This window comes from Nicotiana tomentosiformis, chromosome 4, assembly GCF_000390325.3.
Source record: "Nicotiana tomentosiformis chromosome 4, ASM39032v3, whole genome shotgun sequence".
Lineage (NCBI taxonomy): Eukaryota > Viridiplantae > Streptophyta > Magnoliopsida > Solanales > Solanaceae > Nicotiana > Nicotiana tomentosiformis.
In genome coordinates, this window is record NC_090815.1 from 93,019,980 (window position 1) to 93,037,508 (window position 17,529).

Here is a 17,529-nt window from a genome sequence, read left to right on the forward strand (position 1 = left end):
CCATTCTCTTCCCCATTCTCTCTATCAATGATTCTCCATTAATTCATCTCCATTATCTCTCTCAATTTTTTAGCCAAGCTTGTGGAAATGTCTGGCGGAGGACTTGACATACCATTGTCGAGATCAAGCCCCATTGGCGATGCAGCATTGGCATAATTTATACCACCAAAGCTATTTATTCCCTCAGGAAGTCCAAATGCAGGATTTGCTATAAGGGAAGTTATTGATCCTTCCAAGGATGAAAAAGGCCCCAAAAGTGCAGATCTCAAAATTTTCAAAGCATAAATGAGAGATTTACTACCTGGATGACTCAGAGGGTGCCGGTACCGGTGGCGACGCCCCACATGGCGGCGGCCTGGATATCGGTGGATTGGGGACGGAGTTTGGGACTGACAAACTTGAAGAGTCTGTTACTTTTTTTTCCCATTGTATTTCAATGTATCTCGCTGTATTTCTTGTATTTACTGTCCTTTTTTCAATTATATTTCAATGTATCTCGTTATATTCCATGTATTTCATTGTATTCACTGTCTCGATGTATTCCATGAATGTATTCATATATTTTTTTAATTAATATAATTTATGTATTCAGATGTATATATGTATTCAAATGTATCTGCAGTATGTATTCATATGTTTTTGCACTATAGATGACCTGCTATACTTCATGTATTCAATGTATTTTTATGTATTTAACTGTATTCAATGTAATTATATAATTTCAATAAATAAATCTATTTGTAAAGATACCACTAAAAAATATTTTAGTAAAGATACCACTAAAAAAAGAAATGATGGATTGAATCTCTGAAGATTGCTCTGTTTTTGGGGTGTTTTTCGGTTGAAAATCTTTTCTATAACTGGAATTATAAATTTTGTGTGTTATAATTGAGTTTGTTGAGTTATATTAGGAGTCTATCGCATTAATTAATTCACTTACCGTTTTTAAATAGCTGAAGACCTTTTTTTTTTGCAAATTTCGTAACTGTATTCACGAATACAGCTCGCGAATACAGTCGAATACATTCTCTGCTTAGCTGGACTCACATGTTTTTCGCCGAGTTTTGCTATTGTATTCATGAATACAGTAGTAAAAATACATCGAATACAGTCTATAACAACTGAAAACATAGCTATATGAAGTAATTTAATAAATGACAGCTATAGCAAGCTAATAATCACTAAAACATAGTGATTTCTGAAAATTTCTCTAATTAAAACCTTAAAATTTTGAGCCTGCCTTACAAGTAGCAATCCTCTTTAAATCGCAAAGATCTTTATCAGCAGCTCACCACAATGGACTTAATAGAAGAAGAATCATCCACTACTTGATGATTTGGGCTTTATGCAAACGCTAAACAGTTAGAAATTTGTGCTTTTATTGCCTGAAACAGAAGGATCGGACACGGCAAATTAAGGGCAAGCTAAGTTTGGCCCGTCGACAAAAAATAAGTATATCTGCTAGTTAAATATATGTATATTATATATTAATATATAAAATATATATATATTTTGCCTGCTATTATTTTTTAGAGCATGTATATAATGTAGTTTTTCCATTAATTAATTATTAGTCTATTATGTGATAAAAAAAATCATCGATTTTGTTCCTTGTAATCAAATACATAATGGTATATGCTTTAGGACCTGTTTGGAAAGCCACCTTTTTCTGTCCACAAAGCAACTTCCTAAAGGATGCTAGGGAAATTAAGGCCTTATTACTACCTGGCGATGATGATGGAAGAAGCTAAATAGTACAATACAACAAGAAAACTAAAAGTAAAAGATCAATATAAAAGAATAAGTGTGTATTGTACACAACTTTCTCTTTATATTTCTGCTAGGAAGTTCTTTTATGCCTCGAACATATGAGTTATAGATTTTACACATATTACGTTCTTGGCCTCCAGTAACTTCTAAATTGGGCTTGATTACTTGAAGTCCATATTAAGGAGTAAGGAGGGCTTGAATAGTACCTTATTGTAAAAATAGCACGGGCTAGCATGTAGTGGATCCATATTGTATTGAACAAGAAAATAGAATTACAAATTTAAACCAAACTCTCAAAGTAGCAACAACCAAATGAAAACTTAAAAGAGGAAAATGAAAAAGAAGAATGGAGAGAGGTTCCAGAGTGCTCCAACAAGAGCTAAGCCAAAATAAAGAAAAGACTTCTATTCGTATGCCCCTACACTTCCATGAGCTGATAGTTATAGTAACTATAATTCCTCTTGTCCAGTAATTTCTTGACACATGTACCTCAACCTGGATCCCAATTGTAGTCCAATAACCTCTTATTGGGATGTTTCACATTCTGACCCGTGCGTAACTCATTCTCAGGCCCAAGTACTTCATTTTTAACATAGCCAGTTTTTGGACTGATAATTCAAAAATAGTCAACGTTTGCAAAGTCATTGAAAAATAGCCATTATTTTACTGCAACACGGACCGGTCCAGCATAATATACTGGAGATTGGTACACATGTATATTAACTTTCAGCATATTGGAGCACTTGTGTATGAACTACCAGCATATTATGCTTAACCGGTATATTATACTGAAAATCTAGTATATTATGCTGAAATATTTTATGAATTTTGCACAGTATTTTCGTTCAGATTTATCTTTACATGAAAAGTGGCTAAATTTCAATTATTTTTGAAACTGTGGCTATTTTTCAATTAGCTCTTGTAAATCTGGCTATTTTTGAATTTCTCACTACTTAATTGATACTCCCTCCGGTCCACTTTAATTAATTTTGGATTATTTTCACACATATTAAAAAATTTACCTATTAGCATTAGCTAACAATAAAAATGATCATATTAACCTTAATTTGTTCATTGAAAGTATAACAATAAGACTCTTTACTTCAAGAGAAACTTTAAAAAAAAAAATTAATTCTTTTTTGATATCTGAAAAATCAAATATTATTGACAAAACAAAAGTCAAAAAATTAATTAAAGTAGATAAGAGGGAGTAAAAAAAAAAAAACAGAAAGGAGTAAAATGATTACGTGCCAAAATTAAAAAGAGAAGAAGAAAAAGCTAATAAATGATTCCAAAGTGGTCAAAGGATAGAAATATTACTCTGCTAAATACTAATACTACATGGACCTAATCACGATGATCATCACCCCCTTTAACGCAACTTTAGATTCAAACCTACATCCCCAAAGTGGACTCTCTCTTTGTACATAATAATACTGAATTGCAAAGATTTCTTTCTCTCTTCTTTTGCACTGTCTAAAGCAGCATTAAGAATATTGCACAGCACAAAGCTCTTTGAATTGCTGAAAACCCCACCACCTGCATTTCCAAATTCCAAACCCCAAAACAAAAAACAATTAAATGAATGTACAAAAATAATTAACAATAGATGAGAAATAATGAATCCAATCAACACCATCATCATCAGCCTCTTTATTGTACTTAGCCACGAATAAAAGTAACAGTTCTCACTTTTCTTGTAATCTAGTACTATCAATCTCTACTTCTGTTTTTTAAACTGAATATTTCTCCCAAAATGTTTTTTTCCATTGTTTTCCCGAAATGGTTAATAAATTTTCGACCCCGTAGAGATATTTTATAATATACATTTTAATCACAATTTTTTGGGACTAGGAAAAAACAAGACCAAATTCAACTAATATTCTTAAGTAGATTTAGGATTTTAGATCACAAAATTAATCATTGATTACTATGGTTTATAGTTTTTTTTTTTTTGCTAAACAAGGTTTATACGTTTAACCGTTCCAAAATAGAAGTATTTATCAAGTATTTTTTTTCTAATAAAAATAGGAAATAAAGAAAGGAAGAAAATAAAAAAGCGAGGCAGTCAGACTGACGAAAGTCCAAAATTTCCGCCTTTAAAAGCAATAAAAGTAATTTCTGGATTGCAAAATTAAATAAAGCAAGCACTTTCTTCCCTAATCTTAACCAACTTTACAACCTCTTCCTTTTGCTTTCTTTTACCTTTTACTTTTTTTGACATGGCTCACTACTTTGAAATACACTACCCCTTAACAAGAATTAATGTCATTACTTCCAAATTTATGACCAACTATTTAGCATACGCCTTTACCAAAATCTATTTTCTAAGCAGCAAGTTCTAAATCAATCTTATTCACTATCCAAATGAACTCAACTAATTTGCTCCATTTTCTTCTGAAACCTAACTCAATTACTCTCTCTATTTCAATTTAGACAACAATATCTTATTTGAGACAACAACAATAACTAAAAATCCAGTGTGTAATTTCACAGGGGAGGATGTGATGTACACAGTCTTACCCTACTCAGAGGGCACTTATGTACACAGCCTATAGTACACAACTTCTACAAGTTTTTAAGACTTCCAATATATTCTAGAGATCTTTTAACTGTTGATTTTTATTAATATTTTGTGTTTCAACTATTACCTTACCATTTTTGTGTTTTAATTTATACAAAATCGACAGTGTAATTTTGTTTAAAACTATTAGTAGCTAATTTTAACCCGTAATACCAGGTTAGTGGTAACTATTTCTCTTAATTATTTACATAAATTTTACGCCATCAGTATATATAGAAGTTAAACTTATTAATTTAGCATGCAAGTCAAACTATATTGTGTAACAGTATTTTTGGTCATATAACGGTGATTATAAATACCTGCATTACATGGTGAGTAGAACCAGAAGTAGGCAAAGGACGAATAGTAGCAGAGTCTACTTCACCAGTGGGCAAAGGAACCGCCGGATTGCTATTAATAAACGGAATATCACCACCTTTTTCCGGCAACATTGGTCCATTAGCAGGAAATAATGCACTAGGTGCAGGGCTAGGGGATGTGGTTTCTCGCGGCTGAAACGGCCATGGGTATGCCGGAGAAGATGACACAACGCCACCAGATACCACCGGTGGAGATCCCGCCGGTGGCTGTTCCGGCGCCGGAGTTGAAAGAGAGACCTTAATTGCTAGCTTTTGGCCTTGTAAACATGCTGCATTGGATCCATTGTTGAATGAGAAGTAAAAGTAACCTGGTCTTGATGGGTGCCACTGCATTCATTTTAACAGAATTAAATTCATCATAAACAATAAAAAGGATCAAATCCTTTAGCTGATTTTTAACACCCTTTTGAATTCTAGCCGTGAATCTTAAAAATTTCTGAAGAAATTGAAGGTATATACAAGAAAGTTGAGACTTAACACACACACACACACACACACACATGAACAGGAACTGAAAGAGGAACTTACAGTGTAAGACTTGGAATCAGATTTAGTAAGAAGTGTAGCTTGAGTGAAATTGCAGACATTGAAGGCATTTTGGTTCTGGAAAATGTAGAGATTGTACTGATACTTGTTCTTGAATACTGAAGAGAAAAAAAAACTTAGAGTAAAAAATTTTGGTCAACTCAAAAGCTACCAATAACAGCAAAATGGCTCATAATTGAATGACTGCTAGTACAACTTACTAATGGAATCTCCAATTTGGACTGTTGGGTTTTTCCATCCTGAAACTCCATCAACTACTACAGTTGCACTATGAGAAAGCTGAAAAATTACACTTTCAAGAATGAAGAAAAACACCCAAAACATTGAGACAAGTCCCATGAAAATTGGTGCTAAATTCTTAGTCCTAAGTGAGGAAAGAAAGAAAGGGTATTAAAGAGAGTAACAGTTAGTGTAAGCTTTAATACTATCTTTTTGAGGTTGAGAATCCAATTTAATGGAGGAAAAAGAGAGTGATACAGAAAAGTATAAATACACAGAGAAAGAGAAAAATGGAGAGCAACAGAGTTGTTAAAGAGAGTTGTCAGATGTGTTGGGCTTTTCACGGGAAGAGAGTTTTGAATGGTGTACAGATATTGAAATTTTGGGGAATGTGTATATTAGCACTAGTACTAGTACTAGTACTATTATAGAGGAGTAATTATTTTTTTTTATTTTTAAGTTTTTACAGTAAAAGTTGGAATGATTTTGTCTGCGCAAAATAAATATTTAACAAACAAAAAGATGCTTTCTTTTTAGGAAAAGTGGAACATGGAATTATGATGATTTTGGGTAGACGGTGATGAGTTATGAGTTATGAGTGATGATGGGGATTATTATTTCAAAATGATTAGTTTTGTGATTATGAATTTATTACTCTATTATTATTATTTCCCTTTTCTTAGGGGTCTTGGGGAACCCAAATTTTATTTGTTTAAAACTTTTGAGTACCATTTTTTTAAATTACTTGAGCCGTTGCTTGTGGATTTTCTAGGTTTATATTACTTTTTACTAGGTTGTGGGTTGTCACATGTTAATGCTTAGAAAAAGTTGCTAATTGGTACTACTACTATCGTTTTTTAGGCAGAAGCATTCACAATATTGAGGTCCAAAGGTGTCGATCAGAAATTACTGTGTCCATGTCATGAGTGAACTATTATCCTACTAATATCAGTAAGTTCCTAAAAATGATTATTGTTGATTCTATTAGCTAACTTAATAAAGAAAGAAATGCTCCTCAATCATCTTGGTATATATATTTAACTATAAACTTATTCCATCTTTATAAGTTATTATTATTTTACAAATCTTCAAGCTTTAAAAAAATTAGTAAGAACACATAAACTTTTGTAGATTTAAGAGTTTTTTAAATTTTTTTCCAAAGGTATATATTCTTAAGTTTATTCTATAAACACAATCACGCATGGGTAGCTAACTAACAAAAATCTTTTTCTTGCCCAAGGAAAAAATATAAATTCGTCTATTTCTTTAATTGATTGAAATACTATATGAATTGTAAAATAACTCAAAAATATAAATAGCTCAACGACTTCATTAAGGTGCAGATATATTTTAGATTCATATCAATTATTACTGAATTTATATTCCACAATTGTAAATAAATTGTGGTATTCATATTCCTAGCATTCAGTAATGAGGCTAATTATATCTCTTTCGTATTCTTCAGCCACGCACACTATATGTACTAAATTTAGAATATCTTTCTCTAAGAAGTTTAATTGTTCTATTTTTAAATGTTTAAGGCTCATTGTTTCTATTTCATGTAATTGCTTTCTATTTTTTATAAAATAGCAAATTACATGTCCACCGAAAACAAACATGCTAATTTGTTATATCTTTCTGTATGAAGTTTGATTGTTCTATGCTTAAATATTTAAGGCTCAGTGGTTTCTAATTTTATGTAGTTACTTTTTTAATATAATTTTCTCATAAAATAGCAAATTATATGTTCACGAAAAATAAATATTTTAACTTTTAAATTACATACTTGAATTGATAGCTATGAAGAAAATTATAAGAACTTTTGTTACTACAAAACTGAAGAATGTCTATTATTAAACTTCAAGAATAAACTAAAAGTCAGAAAATTAAACTCAAAATAAAAGCAAATTTACCTTCGCAAACCTCGACGCTATCAAGAATTTTTGAAAAGGAATATGAAATATTGGCTTCTTTTACAGAAGTGTCCAACTCCTCCTTTATCTAAATGACTTTGGTTTCAAAATTCTAAGCAATATAGGTTGATGAAAGCATTGTCCAACCCGAAAACTAAAAGAGAGTGTTTATGGAGAATAAAAATTGGGTATTAATCGACTTCTTTTTACACACTTTGAAAGGAATATTAAAGAATGCGTTTCCTACTTACTATCTTTTCTTGTCCATTTTAACCTATGAAAATTTACCTCTTTAATATGTATATTAAACAATGAGTTTCCACTTAATGTCTAATTCTTTTTTCCTTTATAACATACGAAAATTTCGACCATATTAGTAGGAATATTAAATAATGAGTTTCTTCTTATGTCTTATTCTTTTTAACTTTTTACCTTGATAAGTTTTACTTTTCCCGCAAGCTATGGGATGGAAGGACTGTTTTTTACGTTATTAATTAAGAAAGAGTTTCCTTTTTATTTTACTGGCAACCTTTTTTTCAAAAAAATAAATACTTTATTTGTATTTATAATTTGATCCAATATAAAATACACCTATAGAGGATAAAAAAGACGAACGACATTTCGCTAAGGAGCTTCGTGCTTTTAATATAGTATAGATAGGGTGTGTTTGGTCTTGGAATATATATATTTTTTTGGAAAATAAGTGGGTTTTTTTACTTATTTTCTGATGTTTGGTTAGGTAACAGAAAATACTTTTAGAAAATTTATAATTTAGGCAAATAGTATATGAGGCGAAATAGATAAAGGCGGGGGAGGACGGTAGGTCGAGGTCTAGGGACCGGGTTGGCGGTAGGGGGGGGGGGGGTAGCGGGATAGCGAGAGTGGGGTGGGAGTGGGGAATATGGTGGGAAAGTTGAGAAAGGGTTTTAAAAAATGTTTTCACTCCTTTTGATAAGAGAGTTATTTTCGTCTAATTGGAGAAAAATGAGTTCATGAGAAAAATATTTTCCAAAATATTTAAGTCAACCAAACATGAGAAAATTGAAAAATATTTTCCAGAAAATTAATATTTTTCCCATACCCAAACACACCCATAATCTGCCATTTTTTAAGTTATAAATCTGCCCTTTTAAGTTATAATTATCTGCTTTACTCTAAATTCAGAGAGCATTTTTAGGTTAAAAAATGATTTCTTAATGGAAAAATGATTTTATTTTGTGTTTGCACAAGTTCCGGCTAACGTTGACCGGTTTTTGCCCAAATTGATATTCAAGAATATCTAGTGTGAAAGTTGAGTGATTTTTTTGGTTTGAACTATTAGTTTAAAGATTTCCCTATAATTAGACTTATATAAGTTTAATGAGACTCTACGTAATTAATGTAACCTCATACTTTACTATTGAAAGCATTTGGATATATACCTATATTTTTCACAAACGTACAAGTTTAAACCTCTACTTTATCCAAAATAATGTCCATGCATATGTTTTCAAATTCAATTGCTTAAAGAAAGAAAGAAAAAGAAAAAAGAGAGAAATTAACCAACACTACCTTCAAGTATAAAATAAATGGAAAAGGAAGAAAAAGAAAAACTCGGTTATCCGAAAGTAATAATAGGTCAAACAATAGGTCAACTTAAATCTAGAGCACAGTGAAAAAGTAAGAAATGTAGAATAAATAACATGGCTGGATTAGAACTTAGAAGAGCCAAGAAAAGAAATCCAACCCTCTATCTGCCGCAAGTATGAGACAGTGAGACACTATTCTTCTTCACTAGCTATAACATCTACCAAATGGCTGACCAACACCAGTTTCTAGTTATGCTCATTAATTAATGAATCATTTCTTTTAAAACTAATTAGTTTAACGAGATGAACTTTTGGATTTAATTAAGAAACAAAGGTTATAATTTTGGTGGCCTAAAACATTAAAAGAATAAAAAGTCAATAAGTATATACCAAGACAACGAACTAGAAGACAAAAAACAAGTACCGCTCCGAGGACCTTTGAAATGTCCAATTCTTTTGCCAGGAACAGAAGCAGAAGTGCTTTGTCTGGTTGATGGAGATGGAGTATATATATATGTGCTTCTTTTGTTAATTCTGTAATATAATCCAAGGAAATCTTATACTATATATTTATCTTTTGAGGTAAAATAATCAGATAAATATAGGGAACAAAGAAAGAAATGGGGAAGTACAAGATTACGCATGCAATTTAAGATAGCACACATGGGTTGTCCTCTATTGCTTGGTGTATAATGTATTGTTGCACTTGGTTTTGACTTTTACTTATAAAAGCTGGCAAAAATGGGTAAATACATATTTACACAAAATCAATCAATTTAATATTAGCAACTAGAAATTAAAGTGAGAATACACATCATTTAATTTTGTGTATGAAAAACATGTGCCTTGCATTGATAGATTTGATATAAATATCCTATATGAGTAAATTTTTGCATCAAAAATGGTCGCCGGTCCGTGAATCACTATCTCAGTAGTTGCAATTATTAGTTTGACCGCGAGTATTTGCAAATATTTTGATTTCAACTAAAAGGTGCATTTCAGGTGAAATATTAGTTTTTTTCCCCCCACAAATTTTCAACATTCATAAACTTTAATTCTTTCCGAGTGAAGTTCACATCCAAGTAAAGTGACTCCAATTTTGACCTCATGGATAATTTGATCTCTCGCAGCCTTTTAGCCTTTATTTTCATATTCTAGGAACGTGACAAATAAAAATCACATAAGGAATGTGGCTTTTAAGAAAAGAAGAGTTGGGTAAAATGTTGGGCTATAAATTATAGCATAGGTGTGACAGTCAAAATTGTATTTACCATGTATGGCATAAGCCAAAGCTTGTTGCTATCTTTACATTTAATTTCATTTTAGAAATTACATCACTGATTCAAGCTACTAAACTAGAAAGTATGTGAAATGTTATGCGTCAAAGTAGTGCGGCAATAAAAGTGGTATATTAACTGAACCTAAAGAAAACTTAGTCTAACACTAATATTTTTCCTAGTGATAGCAAATCTTTTCCCGTGCTTTATTTATTTGTAGACATTTTTGTTTATTCACGAGCAATGCCCCAAAGTTGTATATACTCAGATTTCATATAGAGGCTCATGACTTGACAATAGGTTAGTTTATAGACACTTCGAAACCAAACTCCTTATTTAGTTTGCCTGCCAAAATTTAATAAAGACTTTGTTGATATAATTTTAATTATTAAGAGTAGTTTAAACCTCCAACTAGCTAGTGTATGGTTCGCTCAACGGGTAGTAAGAGTTGAGTGTCAGTTACATCCCACCACAAGGCATTCCTATGTCAATAATATGAAGTTTATATTGGGACAATACATATTTCAATCCTTGAACTCGTTCGATTATTATTCTAGAATAATAGTAAAACTTTGTGGGGGTCATAACCCCCTTGTATGTGTTGGAAGTGGGATTATTATAACCAGTACTAGTTTTAAAAAGATTAGTGCAAACACCGAACCAATCACGTTTGCCGTAATTTTTCTTATACTATTTTTTTCCATGCATTAACCCTTTATTGGCCTAGGGGTTGAGCCGCCCTTGTTAAGAATGCTTGTGTAATCATCCTGTATGTTGAGCAAAGGAAAGCATGAGACGACATCACTGATCAGTCTTGCGAGTGCAAGCTATAACGAGCCATTGACAAACAAGTACAAAATGTTAGTCCGGATTTCATTCCCATGCTTTACTGGTATCAAATCTAACAAATCAGGCATTTGCATTCTAAAACCCCTATAACTACAAACCCAACAAAAATACTTGTGCTAACTTAAGTGAACTCCCTCCGCTAAATAAATAGAAGATCCCGTTATAGATTTTCCAGGACATGATACTATACAATACTGCCCTTCACAAAGGAAGTGTTACCACTCGGAAAGAATAACCATCTGCTAAATTAACCGACTTGATGTTATATCACTTACCCCAGCACGATTAGGCTCCTTTATTCTGAACTTATATCAGAAGGCATTCATTTTGAACTCATGCCTGATGCACTATGTTACATTACCACTGCATGGAACAAACTCTTCGCAGGACACGAGGTGGTTTTCGCTTATCCACAACTGGAATCACTTTCTCTATTAACTGCAGGAAAAACAACAGAGAAGTCAAGAATATTAAATGTGCTACCTTTAGGCTGCTAGTAGGTCAAGAGCACAAGGAAATTGCCTTTCTGTTAGCCATGTTGCTAATGTTATTCTTCCAGGCATCAATATGCTTAATGACAATGGCATAGTTAGCTGCTCAAACAAGCCATAATTCTCATGCATTCAAACAGGGAAGCAGTAACACACACAATATAAACTGAACTTTACCTTTAGTTACAAGTGAACGACTACACAATGAATCCATTGCTAAAGAAAGAAAACCACCATAATAGAGGTAACAATTGCTCTATCATTTCATGCACTGTTCCCCACCACATCGCAACCCAATATATAACTAGGGGAAAGATGGATGAGGTCCAAAAGCACATAGTACCACCTTCGGATGTGAAAACCAAAAAGATCCATTCCAAGATGGAACTATCATCTTGCATGGCCATTCTCTATCCAGTCTCTAGTTCTGCTAGTGCAACTATTTGTTGTATTTGAAATAATTAGCAAACGTCAAAATATACTTTTAAAGCCAGAAAATGAAAAGGAAAGAAATTATGGCTCATATTATTATCCCTCAAGCCGAATGGAAGATGAATAATGTGTTCACAAGGGAGCTCAAACTCACGGAACCTATGAATCCCAAAGACATACATTACAACTTTTTTCTACTACAGGGCTTTGAATACTATGAGAAAGCAAGGCCAGAATATTACACACATAAAAAGTGGAAAGACTCTATTATCACATGTCACTAAACATTTTCTCATAAAGAGATTATCTTTTTCCTCTTTAGGAAAATAATTACACATTTCGGGAAATGTAAAAGAATCCAAAAAGAGCTTGTGAATTTCACAAAAAAGTAATATATAGGATTATTTGGAAAACAATTTATAAGAAGTCTGGAACTTTGTTTTTGTGTTATGATTTTTAGTGGATTTATTCAAAAAAATCTTAAAGGTTTCCTATTTTTGTTAGTATCAAGAAATCTAAATATCTTTACTCATGTTTCATTATTGAAAGGCTTCCCGAATAGCTTGGAGTCATTCAGCATTGATCTATCCGATACTTCCTTTACACTACTTCAAAAACCTAACAACCCAACCATACAGATATGTAAAATGTAGGAGTTTCACTCGTAGCAGGGAAATGGATGTGGTACTTTTTATATATAAAGCTATCTTTCATTTTCAAAAGATTCATCTAACAATATTAGAAAACAATACATCAGGTCATTCTCTTTTTTCTTAATAGATTATACTACTTTTTAAGACGATGGTGTCTAGGCCAACTTGTGTGGACCCCAGCTATTCCACTGGGTATATGCTACCTCTCACCAGCATCGGTACGTAGGGATGGCAAACGGTGCGGGGCGGGTTTTATCTTAACCCACAAAATTTTAACCCGCGTCCACCCGCCCCGCAACTTTTTTCATATTGCTAAACCCGCACCGCCCCATTGGCATCCCTATAGGTACGGCGAAACTCCACCACCAAGGCTTAGACGGATAGGAAGAAATCATCTGATAGTTTTTTGTGTTGAATGAATCTTTTGAAGTTGACATTCACAATAGCTTGGCCAGTGAAACTAAAGGGCCATCCTCAGCTTTTTCACATGGGCTCCTAAATTAATTTCAAACAAGTCGAACCATCCATTTTCTGAGGTATTAGGACTTAGTTCCGATTAGATACACACATAGGCTCATAAAATCCGTAGCAGTTCAAATGCCAAATTTTGATCCAACGTTTAGACCCTACATTGATAGCAGAAACTACAACGGGTGAAAAAGAGTTTTCTTACTACAAGAAGAGTGACAGCCCACGAATGTTTCTAAAATGAAGTGAGAATTTCATGAGTAATTTTTCTCAAAAAGGCTGAAAAAGACTTGTCTATCCAGAATCCACTTTGTTTTCTTGATAAGTGATCCTCAACTACAGGGAACTGAAACAAAACTCTTGTCCACAAACTGTGCTATTAGTTTTGCCAGATGCCCTTCCCTTTCTTCCAGACCTACCTCTTAAACCAGTGACTCTCTTTAGATGATCTTATATCCTGCTAGGGTTGGAGAATTTAACTGTCATAGAATTCAAAAGGTAGGTCTCTCAAGAAAAGGGATTTCAAGGACAAGGAAAGCAATTTTCTTGCATGAACTTGTTGATCGGGAGAAAAAAGAAAGTTAAATGGGAAATGATTGAAGGAGAAGGCTCCTAAATTCCTGCAATTTTTATAGGATTTGATGAGCAAGAGAAACAGAAAAACAACAAAAGCCTCAAAGAGTGGATCCAGCAACTTTTCTGCCTATTAAATACATGAAAACACAGAGCGTTAACTTTCCTCACACTATCCAAGACTTATCCCATCAACTAAATGGAATTCATTAGAGCTAGAAGTCCATATTTCTGACTTATACTTTGCTGCACAGTGTCTATAATAGCTAAGAAATCTAATGATGGCCTTGATTATACTCATCATTTTGCAATAAAGGAACCAAGAAATTTCCAGGTTTCTTCTACACATTTAAGCTGGCAGTAGTAACTAAGCATGTGGTTAGAAGCAAAGAATGTCTCCAACAGTAAGAAAGGGGTAGTTGATCTGAGCAATGACAGAGAAGGTGGATGCACCTTAGCGACAACTCTCTAATCAAAGTACTTGATATGACGAAACACTATGAACCATTTAACCACAACAAATAGGGAATAGAATAGCAACAGAAATTACCTGCTTATAGTGTGCTCTGGTTAGCTCTTCCTGAAAATTATCATTAAGAGAAGTACTTGTGTTACTCAGAGAATCAAATCAACAAAACAATTACATACAGAAAAGCAGAGGAACATATATTGGACCTATTAAGTGCTTACAGAATGGTACAGCACTGCAAAAAATTGATTATCAAACAGGCAACTTTCTCTAGCTAAAGATAAGTTCTCGCCTCAAACACATACCCTATTTACTACTAATCAAAATGCCGAGTCCAGGACCATGAAGAAGCAATGGTTACTTAATGCATCAGTAAACAATTAGCCTTTGTAAGGAAATTGCTCATTACTTCTCTAGACTATACTCAAACAACCCAAAAAGAAAATCCAAAGAACACACTTTTAATTTCATATCAGACAGGCCATAATATGAAACAAAACAGTACTAGATTATATGCTTTCAGCTACTATCCAACTAACCACAGAGAACGAGATGCCTAGTGGATGTTTCCCTAAAAAGTTAATAGATAAACGTAGCTTTTTAGGCAGTCAAAGAACTAAGTAGAATAGAAGAGTAGTATTGAACTTCCACTTCAAGATCACCAATACATCAATATTCCCCAAAGTATTTCTATAGTCAAACTAATATTCCATTTGCAAACACTGGTCCCTTCCTGTATCTTTGGAAGCACTCTTAATCACGTAAGGGGTCGTTTAGTGGGCTGCAAAAGAAAAAATAATTCCACTATAAAGTTCCACATTATTCATATAATGTTTCATTTGAAACATAAGACTTTGCATTACTTAATAATACACAATTCCCTTGGAAAACTGGAACCAACAATTTGCCAACAATAAGCACTTGTAAATGATTAACAAGCTTCTTTTTATTTTTCTTTGAGCCGGGGATCTATCAGAAACAGCCTCTCTATCTTCACAAGGTAGGGGTAAGTTCTGCGTAAACCCTCCCCAGACCCTACTATGTGGTATTACATTTTTTTTTTTTTTTTTTTTCAGTTGTTGTTGTTGTTAAGCATGATAATCAAGATGTTAGAATGTATTCCATCAGAAAACCAATAGTTTGAACTAAAATCTTTGGACTAAGTGAAACTAATATTAGTATAATCTACCTCTTAGAAGTAGCATCCTGCGCCTGCAGCAATACTAGAGACTCTTACCCCTAATTATTTCTTTTCACTCAGAAAAGTGTTTACAATAAAGTGGTCATCCTTAATTACCAAAAGTCACGAAGATTGATTTTCATCAAGTTCACATAAGGAAGACTTTCCCCTCTTCAGCTATTCTCCCTGTTCCCCAATTTCATTGTTAATGCGCATTTAGTAGATTAAAAAAGAAAGGTATCCAGTGAGCTTATGGAGCCAAAACACAAATTCACTGAAAGTTTATAGAAAAGCTAGGAACGTTTTTTTTTTAGAAAGAAAAAAAGATGGAAACTTGCAGGCTGCAGCTATGGAATTAGACTATTGAAGTGTTGTCTTTGAAATAGCGACAGATGTGGGGGTAGACACAAGACAATCTCTTCTTTGCTATGCTAAGAAGCTGATATATCATATACCTAACCAATTGAATTAGCATTGAACCTTCATTTTCTCAATCAATTCAAAGTCCCAGTATAAACAAATGCAAACAGGTATTTTCCCATACAACTTTAATGCAAATAATCCAAGTGTCATCTTAAATTGAAACAACAACATAGGTCTAGCTGCCAGACAATATAAAAGTACATTACCTTCTCTTTCAACAGAAGTTCGTTTTCCTCTTCTAATTTAACTGCCATTGACTCAAGTTCCACTTGATAAGCCTGTAACCCATAACCAAAAATCCCAATTCAGCTAAAAGACTAATGGTGGTTACTACAAGCAAGCAACACATAGTACTACATTTACCTGTTTCCGCTCTCTAGACCGGGCAGCTGACTCTCTGTTCTTAATCATCCTCCGTTGCCTCTGCATCGCCGCCTTATCTAAGGGTTCCAAAACCGCCTTCCTCTTCCCTCTTCCAAATCCTGGCACGCTCTGCTGCGGCGTGGCCATGTATGGAGTACTATGATCAAATGCAAAAATTCCACCACTCAACCTTTCAGTCCCTAGTTCAACCTTCACCTCAGGCCCCTGCACAGGCGCCACGGCCTCCTCCTCAACTGCTCCCGCTTTCACCAGAAAATCCTCCAGCGTCATCATCTCCTCTTTACAGCCCGCAACTACTGCCGCCCTTTGCTTTTCCCTCTTCCCTTCCACAATTTCCCTCCACACATCATCCACCGTCCTCCTAACCGGTGGCACCTCACTAGCCGTCACCGCCGTGGCCGGCGGCGTCTCGGAATCACTAATCGGCGTTATTGCTCCGGCAGCATCGAGTAACGTAATCTCCGTGTTCAGTAAAGTATTACTATGACTCTCTCCGTACACATTCCGGAAAATTAAATCAGGCGTCACCGAAGTCGCTTCCAAATTACTACTACTATTATTACTCCCGTTGTTTGAATACTGCAAATCGTGCGGCATCGTCGACGACGAAGACGATGACGACGCGGACGATTTCCTTCGATCAGAATTGCGCGACGCCGATGAAGCCATCAGCTTCATTGACGCCATTTTCAGGCTAGGGTAAAACCGTAAAATTCTTTCGCTTCGATCAAACTTCAAATGTGTATATATAGGTTTGCGTTGTGTATGTGATGATTGTGTAGTGTGAATTGCAATTTGTGATGGGAGAAGAGAAATGCCTAGGGTTTCGAAGTGTAAAAAGGGTTTCCTTTGGAATATTCAACGGATGGAAGCGCGTGAGTAGGAGATACAATTCCAGAATTGGAAGGAGAGAGAGAGAGAGTCGAGAAGAGGAGGGTTCTTGGGTCGTTGCCCAAATTAGAAAGACTCGAGGCAAGCTACTTCTTCAATCTCAAACGTCGTTTGAGGGTATATTGGTGTCGTTTTATTGGCGCAATAAGTAAAGTAATTTTAATATAAAAAACATAGCTAATATAGTACTTTTTCATCTGCATATGAAACTTAGTAGTATTTACTTTAATCTTTGTCCAGTTAATACAACATTTAGTTTTTGGTAGGTATAAATAACTAACACAGCATGGGCTTTTCAAGATTAAAATCTGATATATGATGGGTGTAAGTAAAGCATGTCTAATTATAAAAATTGTCCTTTTACAAATTTAATGGTCCAGCTCTAATGATTGTTAACTCAAATATTATAAAAATGTTATAAGAAATATCAAATTATGGTGGATGTCTACTCTTCCTCCATGATCTTCATCTCAAATGTTT

The 17,529-nt window shown here is 33.9% G+C and overlaps 2 protein-coding genes across 3 annotated transcripts; both read right to left on the minus strand.

Moving 5' to 3' along the window:
• Positions 1-3,026: 3,026 nt before the first annotated feature.
• On the minus strand, positions 3,027-5,875 carry LOC104086385 (early nodulin-like protein 3). Its single transcript, XM_009590628.4, has 4 exons — positions 5,460-5,875; positions 5,242-5,357; positions 4,654-5,040; positions 3,027-3,309 (listed from the first exon to the last, which is right to left on the minus strand). The coding sequence occupies exons 1-4, from the start codon at positions 5,596-5,598 to the stop codon at positions 3,247-3,249; spliced, it is 705 nt and encodes a 234-aa protein (XP_009588923.1). The 5' UTR covers positions 5,599-5,875; the 3' UTR covers positions 3,027-3,246.
• Positions 5,876-11,088: 5,213 nt separating this feature from the next.
• LOC104086384 (G-box-binding factor 4-like) lies at positions 11,089-17,150 on the minus strand. Of its 2 annotated transcripts, XR_011415520.1 has the most exons (5): positions 16,138-17,150; positions 15,981-16,052; positions 14,393-14,952; positions 14,253-14,282; positions 11,411-11,523 (listed from the first exon to the last, which is right to left on the minus strand). XR_011415520.1 is itself a non-coding variant. In XM_009590626.4 (4 exons), exons 1-4 carry the CDS (start codon positions 16,843-16,845, stop codon positions 11,443-11,445), a joined length of 891 nt encoding a protein of 296 aa, XP_009588921.1. In that variant the 5' UTR covers positions 16,846-17,150; the 3' UTR covers positions 11,089-11,442. The 2 variants fall into 2 exon arrangements, 1 of the variants encoding a protein (XP_009588921.1); XM_009590626.4 differs by lacking the exon at positions 14,393-14,952 and having other exon boundaries at positions 11,089-11,523.
• Between the last annotated feature and the right edge of the window lie 379 nt (positions 17,151-17,529).